The sequence below is a fragment of the Sus scrofa genome, chromosome 13 (assembly GCF_054392235.1).
Source record: "Sus scrofa isolate SSC_HxYL_T2T_F1_AM1 chromosome 13, Sscrofa_HxYL_maternal_Yorkshire_Landrace_v2.0, whole genome shotgun sequence".
Lineage (NCBI taxonomy): Eukaryota > Metazoa > Chordata > Mammalia > Artiodactyla > Suidae > Sus > Sus scrofa.
Genome location: NC_139395.1, coordinates 54,168,791 through 54,192,348, shown reverse-complemented (window position 1 = coordinate 54,192,348; position 23,558 = coordinate 54,168,791). Strand labels below are relative to the sequence as shown.

General features: G+C 38.0%; 1 protein-coding gene across 1 annotated transcript in view; it reads left to right on the top strand.

Moving 5' to 3' along the window:
- Nucleotides 1-23,558, top strand: part of DNAH12 (dynein axonemal heavy chain 12) — a 246,824-nt gene that overhangs the window by 38,018 nt on the left and 185,248 nt on the right. Inside the window, exons 13-15 of the mRNA XM_084988686.1 lie at nucleotides 4,903-5,081; nucleotides 8,457-8,592; nucleotides 22,690-22,815. Of these exons, the coding sequence (XP_084844812.1) occupies nucleotides 4,903-5,081; nucleotides 8,457-8,592; nucleotides 22,690-22,815 (441 nt within the window). The remainder of the gene's footprint in view (nucleotides 1-4,902; nucleotides 5,082-8,456; nucleotides 8,593-22,689; nucleotides 22,816-23,558) is intronic.

Sequence of the window (23,558 nt, the reverse complement as noted above, 5' to 3'; positions counted from 1 at the left end):
ATGTCTTTTTTCTTGCCTTATTTCACTGGGTGGGATTGTCCGTACAGCACTGAATAGCAGCAGTGAGAGAGGACATCTTGGCTTGTTTATGATGCTATGGGAAACGCATTCCTATGTTCACTATTTAATAAGTGTAGTTTTTTGGGGTAGATGCCCTTACCAGATTGAAGAAATCCCCTTATATTCCAGGTTTTCTAAGAGTTTTTATTATAGAACGGTGCTGAATTTGGGTATACACCTTTTCTGCAAATATTGAGTTGATCATATGATTTTTCTCCTTTTTCCTGTTAATATTTTGAATTACATCTATAGATGTTCAAATGTGAAACCAACATTGCTTTCCTAGGATAATCCCAAATCCCCCCCCCCCCCCAAATTAGTGGCTGAAAATAACAAACTTTGTTATCTCACTCTCTTTTGGGTCAGGAATCTAGCCTTAGTTTAGCTGGGTGTTTCTGGCTCAATGTCTGTCAATTCAAATAGCCCCTTACCTGGGCCCTCTGCTTCCAGGCTCTCTCACCTCCAGACTTCTTCTCCACCCTGAAGTTTTAGTCAAGTTGTTAGCTGCACTGTGGTCTCATATAAAGACTCAACGGGGAAGAAGCATACTTCCAAGTTAATTCAAGTTGTCATTGACAAGATTCAGTTTCCCACAGGCTTTTGAAGTTCTGTTTTTGGATGTATACATATTTAGGACTGCTATGTTTTCTTTTTCTTTTTTTTTTTTTTTTTGTCTTTTTGCCATTTCTTGGGCCGCTCCCACGGCACATGGGGGTTCCCAGGCTAGGGGTCCAATTGGAGCTGTAGCTGCCAGCCTACGCCAGAGCCACAGCAACGTGGGATCCGAGCCACGTCTGCGACCTACACCACAGCTCAAGGCAACACCGGATCGTCAACCCACTGTGCAAGGGCAGGGATCGAACCCGCAACCTCATGGTTCCTAGTCGGATTCGTTAACCACTGCGCCACAACGGGAACTCCTGCTATGTTTTCTTGAATAACATCTTTCATCATTATAAAATGCCTCTTTTATCCCAGGTAATATTCCTTATTCTGGTCTTTTACTCAAGCTTTAATTTAATTAGCTTTAATTTTATTAGCACCATGCTGTAATCAACTGAGCTAACCAGCCACTCTAGCTTTCATTTTAATAAGCAGCTTTATTTTTAATTTTTAATTTAATTTAATTTAATTTAAATTTTTGCTTTTTAGGCCACACGTTTGGCATATAGAGGTTCCCAGGCTATGGGTCAAATTGGAGCTACAGCTGCCGGCCTACACCACAGTCACAGCAATGCAGAATCTGAGTAGAGTCTGTGATCTTCACCATAGTTCATGGCAACACTGGATCATTAACCCACTGAGGGAAGCAAAGGATTGAACCTTCATCCTCATGGGTACTGGTCAGGTTTGTTACCGCTAAGCCACAGTGGGAACTCCCTATTTTTTATTTTTTAAATTTTATTTTATTGCAATATAGTTGATTTATAATGTTGCATTAATTTCTACTGTGCAGCAAAGTGATTCAGATAGATAGATAGATCTTCTATTTCTTTTCCATTATGGTTTTGTCATAGGATATTGAATATAGTTCCCTATTTTATTCAGTAGGACTTTGTTGTTTATCCATTTTATATATAATAGTTTGCATCTGCTAATCCCAAACTCCTAATCCATCCCTGCCCCAACCCCATTCCCCTAGGCAACCACAAGTCTATTCTCTATGTCTGTGAGTCTTTCTGTTTTGTAGATATGTTGATTTGTGTTGTATTTTTAAAAATTATTTTTCTGCTTTTGACTGTGCTTATAGCATGTGGAAATTCTCAGGCCAAGAAATGAACCTGTCCTATATCAGCAACCTGAACCACAGCAATGTGTTGTATTTTAGATTTCAAATATAAGTGACATCATACGGTATTTGCCTTTCTCTTTATGACTTACTTCACTTACTATGATAATCTCTAAGTCCATCCATATTGCTACAAATGGCATTATTTCCTTCTTTTTTATGGCTGAGTAGTTTTCCATTGTATATATGTACCACATCTTTATCCATTTATCTGTTGAAGGACGTTTAGATTGCTTCAATGTTCTAGCTATTGTGAATCGCACTGCTATAGAACATTGGGGTGCATGTATCTTTTTGGATTATTGTTTTGTCTGGATATATGCCCAGGAGTGAGATAAAAAGCAGCTTTATTGAAATGTAATTCACATACCATACAATTCATCCAGTATTTTAAAATGTATCTGTAGAGTTATGCAGGTATCATCACACACTGATTTTAAAAATATTTCACTCCCATTGGAGTTCCCATCATGGCTCAGTGTAATCCCAACTAGTACCCATGAGGATGTGGGTTTGATCCCTGGCCTTGCTCAGTGGCTTAAAGGTTCCAGTGTTGCTGTGAACTATGGTGTAGGTTGCAGATGCAGCTCTGATCCCGCATTGCAGTGGCTGTGGCATAGGCTGGCAGCTACTGTGTATGTATATACACACACATATATATGTTATAGTTCATAATTTATATATATATGTTATAGTTCATAGTTCTTCCTTCCTACTTGGCTTAATTAAAAAAAGTTATAAGAAACAGACTCACAGACTTTGAAAAACTTATGGTTACCAAAGGAGACAGGTTGGGTGGGGGTTTGGGATGGAAATGTTCTAAAATTAGGTTGTGATGATGGTTGTATAACTATAAATAAAATAAAATTCATTTAATTAAAAAAATTGTAGAATCTGAGTATTAAGAATTTGTATATATTCCAGTATCTTGGAACTTTGGTAATGGCAGAGCATAGTGTTTCTTTCTTTATGGATTATTTTCACCAAAACCAAAAAATTTCTTTTTTTTCCTGTTTTATTTTAAAAATTTGTATAGTTGATTTACAGTGTTGTGTCAATTTCTGGTGTACAGCAAAGTGACTCAATCATACATATACTTATATTCCCTTTCTTACATTATCTTCCATCATGGTCAGTCTCAAGTGACTGAATAAAGGTCCCTGTGCTATACAATAGGACCTCATTGCTTATCCATTCTAAATGTAAATGTAATACTTATTTTTGTCTTTTTATGGCGACACCCACATCATATGGAGGTTTCCAGGCTTGGGGTCAAATTGGAACTGCTACCGCTGGCCTATGCCACAGCCACAGCAACTCGAGATCTGAGCCACATCTACACCCTACTCTGCAGCTTGCAGCAATGCCGGATCTTTAACCCACTGAGCGAGGCCAAGGATCGAACCTGCATCTTTACAGACTAAATGTAATGGTTTGCATCTACCAACCCCAAACTCCCAGTCCATCCCACTCCTGCCCTTCCCCCTTGACAGCAGATCTGTTCTCCATGTCTGTAAGTCTGTTTCTGTTCTGTAGATAGGTTCATTTGTGTTGCATTTTAGACTCCACATATACATGATATCGTATGGTATTTGTCACTCTCTTTCTGACTTCACTTAGTATGCAAATCTCTAGTTGCATTCATGTTGCTGCAAATGGCATTATTTCCTTCTTTGTTATGGCTGAGTAGTTTTCCATTGTATATATGTATCACAGCTTCTTAATCTATTCATCTGTTGATGGTCATTTAGGTTGTTTCCATGTCTTGGCTATTGTGAATAGTGCTGCTATGAACATATGAGTGCATGTCTTTTTCATTTGTACTTTTGTCTGGATATATACCCAAGAGTGAGATCGCTGAATCATATGGTAGTTCTATATTTAGTTTTCTGAGGAACATTAATACTGTGTTCCACAGTGGTTGTACCAATTTACATTCCCACTACCAGTGTAGGAGAGTTCCCTTTTCTCCAGCATTTGTTATTTGTAGACTTAATGATGGCCATTCTGACTGGTATGAGGTGGTACCTCATTGTAGTTTTGATGTGCATTTCTCTAATAATTAGTGATGCTGAGAATTTTTCATGTGCCTGCTGGCCATCCCTATGTCTTCTTTGGAGAAATGTGTATTTAGGTATTTTGCCCATTTTTTGGTTGGGTTGTTTTTTTATTGCTGAGTTGTATGAGTTGTTTGTATATTTTGGAAATTAAGCTCTTGTCAACTGCAATATTTACAATTATCTTCTGCCATTCTGTAGGTTGTCTTTTTTTTTTTATAGTTTACTTTGCTGTGTGTAAGTTTGATTAGGTTCCATTTGTTTATTTTTGTTTTTATTCAAAAAATTTCTTATATTTATTTTTCTGAAGATTGAATTAGAATTTTCAGTGAGGCATCAGTAATGGCACAAGCAAGACTAGTCAGCTACACAAATTGTCACATGGTATAGAATTGTTTATATATTTATTTATTTATTTATTTTAGCCTTTTCTAGGGCTGCTCCCTCGGCATATGGAGGTTCCCAGGCTAGGGGTCTAAGCAGAGCTGTAGCCGCCGTCCTACGGCAGAGCCACAGCAATGTAGGATCCGAGCCGCATCTGTGACCTACACCACAACTCACGGCAATGCTGGATCCTTAATCCACTGAGCAAGGCCAGGGATCGAACCCTCAACCTCATGGTTCCTAATTGGATTTGTTAACCACTGTGCCACGATGGGAACTCTTGGAATTGTTTTTAAACTGAGAGATAAGTTGACCTTGATGATAGTTTTTTAAAAAATAGTTACTGAGGGAAATTTCACCTTGTGAAATGTTCAGATAATAATGCTATAAATGGCATCATATTGGTTGTTTACTAGTAGACTGATAAATTCTTTAATGAAAGAACAGGTGAAAAAAGTTCATGCTACAATGAAAACATTTTAGTTGCTTAGCAGGAAGGAATGAATTTACATTTATATCATATAATTAAGAATTTTACTATAAAACTGTACTGTAAAATCACTGATGTAGTTAAAAATTCTAAGCAGTTTTGTTTTAAATCCTTTTTTTAAGTTTATAGGAAAATTTTTAAATCTTGCTTCAGAAATAATGCTTTTGCCTCAGTGGGTTCATTTCCCTATGGTGCGTTTGGATTGTGAAGATTTGAAGACAGGACTAACAAAGAAAGCAAAAGCCTTCGCAAATACATTACTAAATTACATAGCTTCAAAACATAGGAAAGAAAATGAATGGTAAGTGGAATTAGTTGCCAAACTCAGAATTATAGGGCTAAAAAAATGCTTTGCTAATAACAATTCTTGTTTAAAGATAAAAGATTAAACTATAAGTACTTAGCAAGTTTTTCTCCATAGCTGCCTCCTAAAGGGGTTTCTTTGTAGTTATCCTGGTTTGGTTTCTTTTCATTTCATACTGTTTGAGATGAGTTTTGAGGCAACCCAGGATTTTTTTTTACAAAAAGAGGTTGACATAAGCCAGCATTTGGATATAAGTTGCATGGTAAGGAAAAGATCATAGATTGGTATTGGGAAGATCTGGGTTCATTTCTGACCACAACATTTGCTTGTGTCACCTAGTTTATTTTTTGCATTATGTAAGTGGAGACAGTAATACCCAGTTTGCAGGGTGGCTCTAGGATTGGATTCATGAACCTGGGGCCTACTAGCCAAATGTGTCATGTATATGTGTTTTCTTTGTCTCACATTGTGTTTTATTTTAACACATTTTGAATTTGCTATCAACATCTCGAAATTAGGAGATCTGTCTCTCTCTCTCATACACATACACTCCACATCTCTTACTTTTCTTGAAAAAGTGGGAAGACCATGCCACATTGGGCCTCTAGTGGTAAATTAAGCTGAGAAGCAACTTTCCCATTGACAGGGAGAATGTTCCCTGATTTGTTCATCCAGTGCTTAAGCAACTGATCTTCCATCTAATTTAACTCATTTGTTATCTGTCTGGCTCCAGAGGACTCTAAATTTGTAATTTCTATAAGGATTAAAACTAATAATTATATAAAACATCTAGCACAGTGCCTGGAACATGGTACTCAAGAAATGTTGGCTATTTATTTTCCCAGAAGTAATGTGAGAAAACTATGTGCTTTGGAATCATAGAGACTTGGATTTGAATGAACTATTTCCATTAACTTTAGGCAAGTTACTTAATTTCCCTGAGCCTCAATTTCCTGCTGTGCCAATTATAAAAAATAATACCTTCCTTGCAGGACTAATGTTAGGATCACACATAACATTCGTAAAACATCTAGCACCATGCTTAGCATAGAATAGACACCCAATAAAATAAGCTATCACATCAATAATTTTTTTTTTTTTTTTTTTTTGCTTTTTAGGGCTGCACCTGTGACACATGGAGGTTCCTAGGCTAAGGGTCTAATTGGAGCTATGGCTGCTGGCCTATGCCACAGCCACAGCCATGCCAGATCTGAGCTGTGTCTTCGACCTACACCACAGCTCACAGCAATGCTGGATCCTTAACCCGCTGAGTAAGGCTAGTGATCGAACCCGCAACCTCCTGGTTCCTAGCGGATTTGTTTCTGCTGCTCCATGACGAGAGCTCCTCAATAAATATTTTAAATGAATAAAAAAAAATGACTGTCAGAAAGTTACGTATTGGTCAGCCATACTTTGTACAAAAATATACTACAAAAAGATACCAGAGATGGTTAAGTGATAGACTCTTCATTTCTAACAATCCTGTAGCATAAGAGCAATGACAATACCACAGTTAATACAAAAATGATTTATGTTTAACATGACTTCTTTTGTACTTATTTATTTTCTTTTTTTGCCTGAGCCCATGGCAGGGATCAAATCTGAGCCACAGCTGAGACTTGCACCTCAGGTGCAGTAACCCAGATCCTTAACCTCCTCTGCCACAGGGGAACTTTCAAAGAGTGATTTTCTTATTCACGTCTGGTTTAGTATTTGCATTGGCCCATTGTTCTCAATAATTTCATTCATTTTCTTTTGTTGTAATGTCTCTTTCCAAGAGACTCAGATTATGCTCTAGTAGGAAGGAAGAACCCCAGTAGGATCGTCTGTCTTCTTTGTATTGTAGATGTTAATGCATTCCTCCTAAGTTTTTGATAATCAAGAATTAACTATCAAGCCCTACATGATCTGACTCCCACCCATCTCTACCACTTTGTATTATGTCTTCTTTGTATTCATACTGCTCTGCTTGCCATTCCTAAACTATGCCAAGCTTGTTGATCCCTTTTATCCTTGCTATTTTTTTCTTCCTTGGAAGTTCTTTTACTGATATTTAAATGACTAATTTTTTTTCCTTCTCTCATCTTGAATATTACATCTCTAGAGAGATCTTTCCTGGCTACTTTATTAATTTTTTTCTTTTTTAGGGCTGCGCATGTGGCATATGGAAATTCCCAGGCTAGGGGTCGAATTGGAGCTGCAGCTACTGGCCTACACCACAGCCACAGCAACGTGAGATCTGAGTCATGTTTCCAACCTACACCACTGCTCACAGCAATGCGGGATCCTTAACCCACCGAGCAAGGCCAGGGATCGAACCCACATCCTTATGGATACTAGCTGGGTGCATTACCACTGAGCCTAAACAGGAACTCCCTGGCTGCTTTAAATATATAAAATACTAGCTCCTGCTCTACACTCCATCATTATGTATCCCTTTACTTTGCTTTTTTTTTCTTCATAGTACTTTTTACTACCTAACATTGTGCTATATATTTATGTGCTTTTGTTTTCTCATCAATTTGAATGTAAGTTTTATTAGGGTAGGAACTTGATATATTTGCTATTATATCTGCAATGCTTAGAAATTTGGTTAGCACATTGTAGGTATCAATTGCACATTTGGTATCAATTATTTATTGAATGAATAATTGTAATTATATAATATAAGTGGAATATCTGCATGAACTAACATTTATTTTAAAAATCACTGCTCTTCTAGTTTGTTTTACAAGGGGGTTTTCAGATATTGCTGATAATAGCATGATAATGCTGATATTGCAAAGCACAGGGAAAAAGTTCTATGAAATATACCTTTAGTTCAGTAATAGCTATAGAGTAGGTTCATACTTACATAGATAGGATATTCTAAAGGAAACATAGAGTTTTAAAATGTATACAGAGGTTTGACCTTTTTACTTGCCATATTTCACAAGGGGAACTGATAATAACAATAATAGCTAAGCTATTATGTTAACAATTATAACTACCGTTAAAGGAGAATGTACTGTTAGGGTCTTTTACAGTCCAGCAAGATGAATGTTAATAACTTCATTTTATAGATGTGGAAACTGAACCTATGAAATTTGCATAAGTTCTCAAAGCTAGTAGCAGCTGAAGCAGGATTTAGATTTAGGGCTGCCTGATCCAAAGCATGCTCTATGTCACATTGAAAATGTTACCTTAATTTTATAGATTTTATAAATGTATGTTGTATGCTGAGTTCTGTCAAGTAAGTTATGCTTAAATATTTTAAGATATCTTAGTGAGTTTACCAAGGGTATCACACTTCCTATTTTATAATAGTCATAATAGCATTTATTGAGTGTGATGTAGCATTAATTACTATAATAAAGCAGAGTGTTGTGTCAGTATTTGCAGTGAATTTGAAACAATTAAAGAGCATGCATTAAAAGTCCCTGAGACAACAGAAGAGATGATGGATCTCATATCTTACGTAGAAAAAGCCCGGACTGTGGGAATTCATGAATTGGCTTCACGGATCAAGGTAAGATTTTTTTTTTTTTTTTTTTTTTTTGTCTTTTTGCCTTTTTCTAGGGCCGCACCACGGCATATGGAGGTTCCCAGGCTAGGGGACTAATTGGAGCTGTAGCCACCGGCCTGTGCCAGAGCCACAGCAACGCCAGATCAGAGCTGCCTCTATGACCTAAACCACAGCTCATGGCAACGCCAGATCCTTAACCCACTGAGCGAGGCCATGGATCGAACCTGCAAACTAATGGTTCCTAGTCAGATTTGTTAGCCACTGAGCCACGACAGGAACTCCAAGGTAAGAATTTTTAAATTTACATATTGTAAAATAGTTTTTCTTCATTGTGAAATAAGTTAAACACGTGAAAGTAGAAAATTGACAGAACACTGTAAACCAGCTATAGTGGAAAAAATAAAAATCATTAGTAAAAAAATATGGAAATTATGTAAAGCATATAGTTAAAGTTATAAAGAGAGCACCTATGTTGCCACCACCCAGATCAAGAAATATGATAATGCCAGCACCTCAGAAGACCTCTGCGTATGATTTTCTTTTCTTTTTAGGGCCACAACCACGGCATATGGAGGTTCCCAGTCCAGGAGTTGGAGCTGTAGCCGCCGGCCTACACCACAACCACAGCAGCTCAGGATCTGAGCCACGTCTGTGACCTACACCACAGCTCACGGCAATGCCAGATCCTTAACCCAATGAACGAGGCCAGGAGTTGAACCTGCGTCCTCATGGATGCTAGTCAGATTCGTTTCCACTGAGCCACGACAGGAATTCCCTGTGTATGACTTTCTGATCATAACTACTTCCCTTCCTAGAGGTATCCACTTGGTCTCTATAGTAAACATATGTTTTTTTCTTTAGTTCCACCATGTGTGCATCCTTAACAAAAGTTTATAACGTATTTTCTTTTATAGTCTCTACATTTAGTAGTATGCTTATTCCTTCCCAAGGACAGGGTTATATACCTCTTCACCTTTATTGTGTGCTAATTTTTTGTTTAAAAGTGTGAAATACAGCACACAACAAATATTGCATAAAACATAAATTGTACTGAATTGTACATTTTAAATTAAATATTGTAAAGTAAACATTCAGTAATTATCACCCAGGGGAAAAAAATAGAACCTTGCTAAAACCCTAGAATCCCATCACAATATCCTGTCTTTTTCTGGATGTGGGCACTATCCTAACTTTTAATAGTAGTCACTTTCTTACTCTTATTTATAGTTTTACCATCCAAAATGCATTCTTAATCAATAAAACTAATTTTTATTTTATTTTGATCTTATATAAATAGAATCATTACTATTTGTATTCTTTTGCATTTTGTCAAAATTATGTAATGTTCCTTAATATTTATTTTCATTGCTCTCTGGTATACATATTTTATAACTATATAATAATTTATTATTTTAATTTTAATGTTCTAAATATTTGGGTTGTTTCTACTTTTGCTACTAGTAGCAATGCTGCTGGGAATATTTTTTTATATGTATGCTGGTGCATATATTCATGCATTTCTCTCAGGTATTATATACTTATTTTCACCTTTAATATCTAAGGCAAAGCTCTTTTCTAAAGTAGTTCCAATTTCATATTCCCATAAGCAGTGTTTAAGACTCTTATTATTTTATATCCTTTCTGTACTTGCTATTGTGAGATATTTAAAATTTGGCCTGTCTGTTGGGTAGAGATCACTGTATTTTCAATCCGCATTTTCCTGAAAAATGAATCAAAGACTTTTCATATGCTTAGCGACCATTTGGAGTTTCTCTTCTTGAAATACTAGTACTTGTATTTTTTTAATTTTGAAAGTTTTTGTTTATTTAAAAATTTTTGTTTTTTAATTGAAGTATAATTGATGTACAGTATTATATATTACAAGTGTACAATATAGTGATGCACAGTTTTAAAGGTTTTGTTCCATTTATAGTTTTATAAAATATTGGTTATATATGTATTTTTTTTCCCACTGTACAGCATGGGGACCAAGTTACACATACATGTATACATACTTTTTCCTTCCATTGTTGTGTTGCGATGTAAGTATCTTGACATAGTTCTCAATGCTACACAGCAAGATCTCATTGTAAATCCATTCCAAGAGCAATAGTTTGCATCCGATAACCCCAAGCTCCCGATCCCTCCCACTCCCTCCCTCTCCCCCTGGGGAAGCCACAAGTCTATTCTCCAAGTCCATGATTTTACTTTCTGTGGAAACTTTCATTTGTGCTGTATATTAGATTCCAGTTATAAGTGATATCAGATGGTGTTTATCTTTCTCTTTCTGACTTCCTTCACTCAGTATGAGAGTCTCTAGTTCCATCCATGTTTCTGCAAATGGCATTATTTTGTTCTTTTTTATGGCTGAGTAGTATTCCATTGTGTATATATACCACATCTTCTTAATGCAATCATCTGTCGATGGACATTTGGATTGTTTCCATGTCTTGGCTATTGTGAATAGAGCTGCAGTGAACATGCAGGTGCATGTGTCTTTTTCAAGGAAAGTTTTGTTCAGATATATGCCCAAGAGTGGGATTGCTGGGTCATATGGTAGTTCTATGTGTATATTTCTAAGGTACCTCCATAGTGGCTGTACCAACTTACATTCCCACTAACAGTGCAGAAGGGTTCCCTTTTCTCCACACCCCCTCCAGCACTTGTTATTTGTGGCCTTATTAATAATGGCCATTCTTACTGGTGTGAGGTGGTATCTCATGGTAGTTTTGGTTTGCATTTCTCTAATAATCAGGGATGTTGAGCATTTTTTCATGTGCTTGTTAGCCATCTGTATATCTTCCTTGGAAAAATGTCTATTCAGGGCTTTTGCCCATTTTTCCATTGGGTGGTTGGCTTTTTTGCTGTCGAGTTGCGTAAGTTGTTTGTATATTCTAGAGATTAAGCCCTTGACGGTTGCATCATTTGAAGCTATTTTCTCCCATTCTGTAAGTTGTCTTCTTGTTTTCTTTTTGGTTTCCTTTGCTGTGCAAAAGCTTGTCAGTTTGATTAGGTCCGATTGGTTTATTTTTTACTCTTATTTCTGTTGCTCTGGGAGACTGACCTGAGAAAACAGTTGTAAGGCTGATGTCAGGGAATGTTTTTCCTATGTTCTCTTTCAGGAGTTTGATGGTGTCTTGTCTTATATTTAAGTCTTTCAGTCATTTTGAGTTTATTTTTGTGCATGGTGGGAGGGTATGTTCTAGTTTCATCGATTTGCATGCAGCTGTCCAGGTTTCCCAGCAATACTTGCTGAAAATGCTGTCTTTTCCCCATTTTATGTTCTTGCCTCCTTTGTCAAAGATTAATTGACCATAGGTGTCTGGGTTTATTTCTGGGTTCTCTATTCTGTTCCTTTGGTCTGTATGTCTGTTTCGGTACCAGTACCACACTGTCTTGATGACTGTGGCTTTATAATATTGCCTGAAGTCTGGGAGAGTTATGCCTCCTGCTTGGTTTTTGTTCCTTAGAATTGCTTTGGCAATTCTGGGTCTTTTGTGGTTCCATATAAATTTATGGATTGTTTGTTCTAGTTCTGTGAAAAATGTCATGAGTAATTTGATAGGGATTGTGTTGAATCTGTAGATTGCTTTGAGTAGTATGGCCATTTTTACAATATTAACTTTTTCAACCCAGGAGCATGAAATATCTTTCCATTTCTTTACATCTTCTTTAATTTTCTTGATGAATGTTTTATAGTTCTTAGCATTTAAGTCTTTTGCCTTCTTGGTCAGGTGTATACCCAGGTATTTGATTTTTTGGGGTTCAATTTTAAAAGGTATTGTATTTTTGTATTCCTTTTCTAATATTTCATTGTTAGTATACAGAAATATGACCGATTTCTGAATATTATTCTTATATCCTGCTACTTTGCTGAATTTGTTGATTGGTTCAAGTAGTGTTTGGGTTAAGTCCCTAGGGTTTTCTATGTATAGTATCATGTAATCTGCATACAGTGACAGTTTTACCTCTTCTCTTCCTATTTGGATGCCTTTTATTTCTTTTGTTTGTCTGATTGCTATGGTTAGGACTTCCAGTACTATGTTGAATAAAAGTGGTGAGAGTGGGCATCCTTGTCTTGTTCCAGATTTTAGTGGGAAGGCTTTCAGCTTTTCTCCATTGAGTATTATATTTGCTGTGGGTTTGTGATAAATGGCTTTTATTATTTTAAGGTATGTTCCCTCTATACCCACTTTGGTAAGAGTTTTGATCATGAATGGATGTTGGACTTTGTCAAATGCTTTTTCTTCATCTATTTAGACGATCATGTGGTTTTTGACTTTTCTTTTGATAATGTGGTATATGACGTTGATTGATTTGTGTATATTGAACCATCCTTGTGAACCTGGGATGAATCCCACCTGGTCATGGTGTATGTTTCTATGCTGTTGGATTCGGTTGGCTAAAATTTTGTTGAAAATTTTTGCGTCTATATTCATCAAAGATATTGGCCCATAGTTTTCTTTTTTGGCGGTATCTTTGTCTTATTTTGGAATTAGGGTGATGCTGGTATCATAGAATGTCTTTGGGAGTGTTCCTTCTTCAACCTTTTGAAAAAGTTTAAGGAGGATGGGTAAAACTTCCTCTTTGTATTTTGGTAGAATTCACCTGGGAAGCCATCTGGTCCTGGACTTTTTTTTTTTACAGGGAGTGTTTTTTATGACATATTCAATTTCATTTCTAGTGATCAGTCTGTTCAGTTGATCTATTTCTTGATTCAGTTTTGGCAGGCTGTAAGTCTCTAGGAAGTTGTCCATTTCTTCTAGGTTGTCAAATTTGTTGGCATACAATTGTTCATAGTATTCTCTCATGGTTTTTTTCTTTTTTTTTTTTTTTTGTCTTTTGTCTTTTGTCTTTTTGTTGTTGTTGTTGCTATTTCTTGGGCCGCTCCCGTGGCATATGGAGGTTCCCAGGCTAGGGGTTGAATCGGAGCTGTAGCCACCGGCCTACACCAGAGCCACAGCAATGCGGGATCCGAGCCGCATCTGCAACCTACACCACAGCTCACGGCAACGCCGGATCGTTAACCCACTGAGCAAGGGCAGGGACTGAACCCGCAACCTCATGGTTCCTAGTCGGATTCGTCAACCACTGCGCCACGACGGGAACTCCTCTCTCATGGTTTTTTATATTTCTGTAGTATCCATTGTGACTTCTTCTTTTTCATTTCTGATTTTGTTTATTTGGGTTTTTTCTTTTGTCTTCTTAATGAGTCTAGCCAGAGGTTTGTCAATTTTATTTACCTTTTCAAAGAACCAGTTCTTGGTTTTATTAATTTTTTTCTCTTGTTTTGTGAAACTCTGTTGTATTGATTTCCTCTCTGATCTTTATGATTTCCTTCCTTCTGCTGACTTTAGGTTTTGTTTGTTCTTCTTTTTCTAATGCATTTAAGTGGTGGGTTAAGTTGCCAATTTGAGATTTTTCTTCTTTTTTGTGGAAGGCCTGTATTGCTATGAATTTCTTTCTGAGCACTGGTTTTGTGACATACCATAGATTTTGAGTGGATGTGTCTTCATTATCATTTTTCTTGAGGTATTTTAAAATTTTCTTCTTAATTTCCTCATTGACCCATTGGTTTTTTAGTAGCATGTTGTTTAGTCTCCATGTAGTCAGTTTTTTCTCATTTCTTTTCCTGTGTTTGATTTCTAGTTTCATGCCATCGTGGTCAGAGAAGATACTTGAAATAATTTCTATACTCTTAAATTTGTTGAGGTTAGTTTTGCGCCCCAGTATGTGTTCAATCCTTGAGAATGTTCCATGTACACTTGAGAAGAATGTATATTCTGATTTTTTTGGATGTAATGTCCTGAAAATGTTGATTAAGCCTAACTTTTCTATTGTTTCCTTTAGGATCTCTATTGCCTTGCTGATTTTCTGTCTAGAGGATCAGTGCATTGGTGTGAGTGTGGTGTTAAAGTCTCCTACTATGATTGTATTCCCACTGATTTCTCCTTTTATGTCTGTTAGTATTTGTTGTTGGTATCTGTGTGCTCCTATATTAGGGGCATATATATTGACAATTGTAATAACCTCTTTCTGAATGGATCCTTTAACCATTAAATAGTGTCCTTCTTTGTCTTTCTTTATGGCCTTCATTTTAAAGTCTATTTTGTCTGAAATGAGTATTGCAATTCCTGCTTTCCTATCTTGACCATTGGCATGAAATACCTTTTCCCATCCCCTCACTTTCAGTCTATATGTGTTCTTTGCCCTAAAGTGAGTCTCTGGTAGACAGCAGATTGAAGGTTTTTTTCTTTTTTATCCAATCTTCCACTCTGTGCCTTTTGAGTGGAGCATCAGTCCATTGACATTTCATGTGATTATTGGTAGATATGTATTTATTGCCATTTTAAAACCTTGTTTTCCAGTTGATTCTATGTTTCTCTTTTCTTCTTTTCTTTTTTTTGGTTGAATGGTTCCCATTTATTATGCTTGAGTACTTTTCAGTTTTTGTGAAGGTAATATTCGGTTTTGATTTGTGATTACCCTGTTTTTTATGTATGTTAACCCTTTCCTATACCTACTTGCTTTAGCCTGATAGTCAAATAGGCTCAAACACATCATTAAAATAAAAAAAGAATCTATATTTCCTTACTTCCCTTCCCCACACTGTATGGTTTTGATGTCTTTTTTTTTTTTTTTTTTAACATCTTCGTGCTTAGATCTGTATGCTGGCTTATTTAAGTGACTGCTTTCCAATTGTGGTTTCCTCCATCCTAGTTCTTCTTCTTCTTTTTTTTTAATTTAGAAGCCCTTTCAGTATTTCTTTTAGAATGGGTTTAGTATTGCTGTACTCTTTTAGCTTTTGTTTGTTGGATAAATTCTTTATTTCCCCTTCTATTTTAAATGATATTCTTGCCGGATAGAGTATTCTAGGTTGCAGATTTTTTTCCTTTCAGCACTTTAAATATATCTTGCCACTCCCTTCTGGCCTGTAGAGTTTCTGTAGAGAAATTAGCTGATAGCCTTATTGGGGTTCCCTCATAATTAATGATTTGCTTTCTCTTGCTGCCTTTAAAATCCTCTCTTTATTTTTAACTTTTTCCGTTTTTATTATAATATGTCTTGGTGTGGGCCTGTCTGGGTTCAACTTGTTTGGGGCCCTCTGTGCTTCCTGTATCTTGTTATCAGTATCCTTTAGATTTGGAAAGTTTTCAGCCATAATTTCTTCAAATATATTGTCAATCCCCTTTTCTTTTTCTTCTCTTTCTGGAATTCCTATTATGTGTAGATTGGCCTGCTTTGTATAATACCATAGGTCTCTTATATTGCTTTCATGGTTTTTCATTTGGTTTTGTGTCTGTTGTCCTGTTTGGGTGATTTCCGTGATTCTATCTTCCACATCACGAATTCGTTCCTCTGCATTATTCATTCTGGTCTTTATTGCCTTTAGCTCAGTTTGTATCTCCGCAAATGAGTTTTCTAGTTTTTCTTGGCACCTCCTTATATTTTCTAGTTCCTTTCTAAAGTAATCTGCATTATTGTTCATATTCTCTCTTAATTTCTTCAGTATTTTCACTGTCTCCCTTTTGAACTCAATGTCTGTCAGACTGCAGAGGTCTGTTTCATTGTTGACTGCTTTAGGTGAATTCTCCTTTTGCTTTAACTGGGAATGGTTTCTGAGCTTATTAATCTTGCGTGTGTTTTTCTTTTTCTGTGAGTTTGGGGAAGCCAAACCGTAGTCTTGTGAGGCTATTTCTATGCAAGAATACCCATTTGTATTTTTTGGGGGTAACTATTTATTTTTGTTGTGGGAGTTTGAATATTTGGTGTCTCTTTCTTCAGTGTGAGCAGGCTGTTATTCCCAGGATGCTCAGTGTGTTTTCAGGGAGAAGTAGGCAATGGGTAGGGCTAGCAATTAGTGCCTGGTCATTGGGCTCTCAACAGAAGCAAAGACCTGCAGGAAGGTGGCACAGGCTACTCCTATTTGTAGGGCCCTGGGAAGTGGTAATGAGCTTAGAAGGATCTGCAGGGTGACCAGAGCATTTGGTAGTAGCAGCAGCAGGGTGTGTGAGTTCCCAGGGGGGTGAGAGCAACAACAGCTCATGTTGGATTGCAGTGCCCTCCTCTGAGGTGATTGGAACCACAGGTGGTGCCTGTTCAGGGACCCCCTAGTGGGAGCGAGCCATGACCGGCTCTAGTGTTAGTGATAACTGCAGTGGTTTGCCTCTGCCACCTGTAGACCATGTATAAGCGATTTGTCTCACTTAGCCCACATAGGAGGTGCTGTACAGGCTGCTCCTAGTTGCAAGGTCCTGGGAAGCAACAGATCTGGCATATGGGTACTGGTTGGAACATTCAGCAGTGGCAGCAGCAGGGCTGGTGTGTTCCCAAGGGTGTGAGAGCACCGACAGGTGGTATTCGGTCACAATGCCCTCCTCTGTGATGCCCTTGAGGTGATTGGGGCTGCAAGTCATGCCTGTTCACTGACCCCTAGTGGTGTTGGGCCACTACCACCTCTGGAGCCAGAGATAACTGTGGTGGTTTGCCCCTGCCACCTGTAAACCATGGAAGAAGCACCTCGTTCTGCTTAGCCCCCACAGGATATGCTGCACAAGGTGCTCTTAGTTGCAGGTTTCTGGGGAGGGACAGTGATCAAGCATCTGGGCACTTCCCAGAACGTTTGGCAGTGGCAGCTGCAGGGTGGGTGTGCCTCCAGGGGAGCGAGAGCAACATCAGGTGGTGTTCCATCATAATGTCCTTCTCTGTGATGCCCTCTGAGGTGGTTGGGGCTGCAAGTGATTTTTGATCTCCAGTGGTGGTGGGCTACGGCTACCTCTCGAGTCACGGATAACTGTGGCGGTTTGCTCCCGCCACCTGCATGTCCAGTCCACCACAGGCCAACAAGCGGCTTCCCCCGGCCAGAGACACCCTGTCCATGATGGGCTAGCAAGTGGCTTCTGGCCACAGGGGTGCTGAGCCTGGGATGCTCTGCCCTCTGCGAGCCAGTGGGCACGTGTGCACGCTTGGGCACAAGGAGTTTCCTATGGCCCCTCCTCCGCTCATCCTCCCCAAATGGCGCCTTGCCTCTCCTGGGCGTCTGGACCTTTTCCTGGGTTCCCTCTGCTGTGGTTTTCCATTCCCCAGCCCTTAGCATACCGTTCACTGCCTGTGGCACACTGCTCCTTAGCCCCTTAGGCTGTCTCCACATCGCCAACCCCAGCTCTCTCCCGGAGACTGACCACTGGAGCCTAAGTCTCAGCGCCCAGCCCCACCCGAGCGTCTGAGGCTGTGGTGTCTGTGCCTGTGGTTCAGATGATCTGTGCGTCTCTCACTCTGCTTTTCTGTTCTCAGACCTGCTGCTGCGCTTTTCTTGACAACTTTGTGGTCCCTTTAACTCAGCTAATCTTTCCATTGGTTAGGTGGTTTCCCAGGGTGTGGGTATCTTTTCTCTTTCACAGCTCCCTCTCTGGAATGCTAGTGCAGTCCTGATTCCTTTTCTCTCTCTTTTTTTTTTCTTTTGTTCTACTCAGTTATGTCAAGAATTTCTTGCCCTTTTCGGAGATTTAAATTCTTCTGCCGGCATTCAGTTGATGTTCTGTGTGAGTCCTTTTACATGTAGGTGTGTTTTTTGATGTATTTGTGAGAGGGTGAGTGTGATCGCTTACTCTTCCACCATCTTGCTCCGCCCCCAAAATTTACCATCTTAACCATTTTTTTGGCTGTGCCTGTGGCATGTGAAAATTCCTGAGCCAGGGATCAAACCTGTGCCAAAGCCACAACCAGAGCCATAGCAGTGACAATGCCAGATTCTTAGCCCACTGAGCCACATGGGAACTCCCCATCTTAACCATTTTTAAGTATGTAGTTCATGGTATTATTTTTGAATATATTGTTGATAAATATTATCTTTCTTTTACTCTGTAATTTATTATTTTTTTCTTTTTTAGTGCTGTACCTGTGGCATGGAAGTTACTGGGCTAGGGGTTGAATCAGAGCTGCAGCTACTAGTCTGTACCACAGCCACAGCAACACAGGATCTGAGCTGAGTCTGCGACCTACACCACAGCTCACAGCAATGCCAGATCCTTAACCCTCATGGATACTAGTTGGGTTCTTAACTCGCTGAGCTTCCTGTTTTAATTCTTCTTATTTTAATATTTAATGGTGTTTTGATGAACATAAGTTCTTAAGTTTTTTTTGGTCATTCCTGCAGCATGTGAAAGTTTCTGGGCTAGGGATTGACCTGAACCATAGCAGTGACAGTGCTGAGTCCTTAACTGCTAGGCCACTAGGGAATTCCCAGAAGTTCTTAACTTTAATGCAGTCAAATGGAGCAATCTTTTCTTTCATAGCTAGTGATTTCTGTGTCTTGTTTAAGAAATCCTTTTCTACCCAGGGTCATCAAAATTTTTTTCTTGAATCCTTTTCTAGAAGCTGTTTAGTTTTGCCTTTCAGGTTTAGGTTTTCAGTCTTCCCAAATTTTATTTTTGTGCATGATGTGAGGTCCTATTTAGGTATTTTTTCATTTGTGTGAGCAATTATATATTTACTGAAGAGAATATACTTTCTCCACTGCTCTGCAGTGCTATCACTGTTATGTATCAAGTATCCATATATGTACAGATCTGTTTTAAGACATTCTGTTCTGCTTTATTGGCTTTTTTGTCTATCCTTATAGCAATACTATACTGACTTACTTACAACAGCTTTTTTAAAAAACATTTTATGACCACAACCATGGCAAGATGAAAGTTCCTGGGCCAGGGATTGAATCTGAGCCACAGTTACGACCTTTGCCATACATATCCGGCAATGCGGGATCCTTTAACCCACTGCATCAAGCTGGGGATCAAACCCACACCCCTGCAGTGACCTGAGCTCCTGCAGTTGGATTCTTAACCCACTGCACCACAGAGGAAACTCCTATAACAGCTTAATTGTAATAGCAGTAATAAGTCTTGATACTCCTCCATTCTATTCTTTATTAAGTTTCTTGCTTGTTCCTGGCCCTTAATATTTTCATATAAATTTTAGAATTTGATGATCATAGTCCACAGAACAATCTTTTAGGAATTTGATTGATATTGCATAAAATTGATAATAAATTTAGAGAATTAGCATATCTCCAATATAAAATTTGGAATCAGTTTTTCATATTTCACAAACATCTGTTGGGATTTTGATTAAAAATTCATTAAATAGATGGAGAGAATTGGTACATACATTTCGAAGTCTTCCAGTTCATGATATATCTTTTATTTTTTACCTTTTTTCTAATATCTCTCAATATTTTATAATTTTCTCTGTAGAGGTTGTGCACATCTTTTATTAGTTATATTTTCAGGTACTTAACATTTTTAATGCTATTTTAAATTATATTTTTAATTTTTTCATTTCTTCTTAGTTACTTTAATACAGAAATATCATTAATTATATAGAATACTTAATAGACTTTATTTTATTTTGTTCTATTTTTTTGCTTTTTAGGGCCGCACTAGCAGCATATGGAGGTTCCCAGGCGAGGGGTTGAATCAGAGCAACAGCTGCCAGCCTACACAACAGCCACGGCAACGAGCAGGATGCAAGCACATCTGCAACCTTCACGGCAATGCCAGATCCTTAACCCACTGAGCGAGGCCAGGGATTGAACCCGCAACCTCATGGTTCCTAGTTGGATTCATTTCCACTGCGCCATGATGGGAACTCCTAAACTTTACTTTTTAGAACAGTTTTATTTATTTATTTATTATTATTATTTTTTAGGGCCACACCTGGGCATATGGAGGTTCCCAGGCTAGGTGTTGAATCAGAGCTACAGTTGCAGGCCTTTGCCACAACCGCAACAATGGGGAATCCAAGCTGTGTCTGCAACGTACAGCACAGTTCACAGCAACACCGGACCTTAGCCCACCGAGCAAGGCCAGGGATCAAACCTGGGTCCTCATGGATACTAGTCAGATTTGTTACCTCTAAGCCACGATGAGAACTCCTAGAACAGTTTTAGACATAGCAAAAGTGAGCAGATAGTACAGAAGGTTCCCATATTATACATACCCCCTTACACACTCAGTTTTCTCATTATTAACATCTTAGATTTATATGGTAAATTTGTTAGAATTAATAAACCAATATTGATATGTTATTAATTAAAGTGCATAGTTTACTCAGATTTCCTTACTTTTTTTTTTTTTTTTTTTTTGGCTGCTTCCTCAGCATATGTACATTCCCAGTCTGGGGGATCAAATTCAAGCCGTAGCTGTGACCTTATGTCACAGCTGCAGCAATGCTGGATCCTTATCCCGGTGCCCCACAGCAGGAACTTCAGATTTCCTTAGTTTTTACTAAATTCTTTATCTATTTTAGCAACTCGTCTAAGATACCATATTGCATCCAGTTGTCATGTCTCCTTAGGCTCTTCTTGGACTTCCTTGTTTTTGATTATCTTAGCAGTTTTGAAAAATTGGAATTTGATATTTTTCTCATGACTATAATGGGCTAGTGGGTTTTTAGGAGGAGAATCACAAGAGTGAAGTGTCGTTTTTGTCACATCATATCAAGGGTACACATTATCAACATGACTTATTGCTGTTGATGTTGACCTTGATCACCAGACTGAAGTACTGTTTATCATGTCTCTACTCTTTTTCTCCTCCTTTTTATGCTGTCATCTTTGGTAGGGAGTCACTATATGCAGGCACACTTAAGAACAGGGGATTTGTGCTCTCCTTTAAAGTAGAGTAACTTTATCACTTATTTGTAGTTATTCAGCATGGGAGATTTGTTTCTTCTCCCCCTCTTATTAATTTATTCATTCATTTTTACATGAACTTATGGATATTTATTTTATACTTTTTATATTTTATAGTATAATATATAAATGTATTTTTATGTGCAAATTAATAGCTATTGCTAAAGTTTTTCTTAATTAAAATTTTATTTAAGTATTTTAACTTTAAAATTTATGTATTTTTAATTTCTCTTTTACATTTTAATAGTTTATCTGAATATTTTTTTGGAATGTCTACATATTACATTACATGACTTATAAATAATGACAGTTTTGATTTTGTCTTCAAGTATTGTACATTTCTAAAACCTTTTTTCTTTGTAGAGTTTCACTCCTAAACTCTTTCTGGATAATTTCTTTATGCTAACGGTGGGCAAAAAAAGACGGTAATGTCACCGAAGATGCAAAACAAAAAATAAGAGATGCTAAAATCTTTGTCACCAAAGATTCAAGAACAGGGAGTTCCTGTTGTAGCTCAGTAGTAATGAACCTGACCAGTATCCATGCGGATGCAGGTTTGATCCCCTTGCTCAGTTAAGATTCCAGTGTTGTTGTGAGCTGTGGTGTAGGTTGCAGATGTGGCTTGGATCTGGCATTGTTGTGTCTGTGACATAGGCCAGCAACTGCAGCTCCAATTTGACCTCCAGCCTGGGAATTTTCGTATGCTGTGGGTGAGGCCCTAAAAAGAAAAAAAAATTTTTTTTTTTTTTTTTTTTTTTTTTTTTTTGCTATTTCTTGGGCCGCTCTTGCGGCATATGGAGGTTCCCAGGCTAGGGGTTGAATCGGAGCTGCAGCCACCGGCCTACGGCCTAGGCCAGAGCCACAGCAACGCGGGATCCGAGCCGCATCTGCGACCTCCACCACAGCTCATGGCAACGCCGGATCCTTAACCCACTGAGCAAGGGCAGGGACTGAACCCGCAACCTCATGGTTCCTAGTCGGATTCGTTAACCACTGCGCCACGACGGGAACTCCAGAAAAAAAAATTTTAAATTAAATACATAAGAATAAAGAATGTAAAATTCTTTAAAATAAAAAAATTAAAGTGTTGCTGAACAAAAGCTGCATATTTGATTACAATTTTCAGTCATATACAAGGAGGATCAAGAGTACTTTTATGTTAAGTCAACTGCAAGAGAAAACTTTTAAAAAGCTTTATTTTTGGTACAAAGATCTGCAATTTGAGGTATGAAGCCAAATGAATAATACTACACTTGTTGAAATTACTTATGTGATTTGGGTGACATAGAATATCAGTTAATAATCTGAGTCAGATTGAGATTTCAAAGAGTATTAGAAATCATTTTTCTCTTTTTCATAATGCCTCATACTTTCTGTATAGTTTAATATATCTGGAGTTTCTTCTATAGGAATCCAGACGCCGGATGAGTTACCTTTTAGATATATTTCTATTTTCTCCAGAAGACTTAGCTTTAAATTCAGCTGTTCTTATGTGGCCTTCAAAAATTAATCCCATCTTTGATGAAAATGATGAGGTAAGTATATTTTTCAGGATGTATTTTTGTATTCTGACTTTTTTTTTTCTTTTTAGGGACATACCTGTGGCATATGGAAGTTCCCAGGCTAGAGGTCGAATCAGAGCTGCAGCTGCTGGGCCTACGCCACAGACACAGCAGCTTGGGATCTGAGCTGCATCTATGGCCTACACCATAGCTTGTGGCAATGCCAGATCCTTAACTCACTGAGCGGGGCCAGGGATCGAACCCACATCCTCATGGATACTAGTGGAATTCTTAACCTGCTGAGCCACAATGGGAACTCCTGTTTTCTGATATTTTAAGCACAGTGTTCGTTTAATTTTCATGCATACTTTCCATCTGCCTTTAAAAAGTAACTTCATGTGTCGGTATGAGTTTGGGGTTAGAAGTGTGTGTTTTAAGCACAGTGTTCGTTTAATTTTCATGCATACTTTCCATCTGCCTTTAAAAAGTAACTTCATGTGTCGGTATGAGTTTGGGGTTAGAAACATTTGTAGCCCTGCAGACTTAGAACAGGCTGTTAGGCCTAACTCCCAAGGTTGTAAAAAGTGGGACTGACATGAAAAATTCAGAACTATTATACAAGTTAATAATAATAATGAGTAAGCACTGTGCTAAGTATTTTCTATTTGTTAAATCATTTAATACTCACAAAGTCCCAGGTATTCCTATTGTTCCTATTTCATAAATGAGAAAAATGAGTCTCAGAGACATTAAGTCACTTTCCCAGTAAGAAGTAG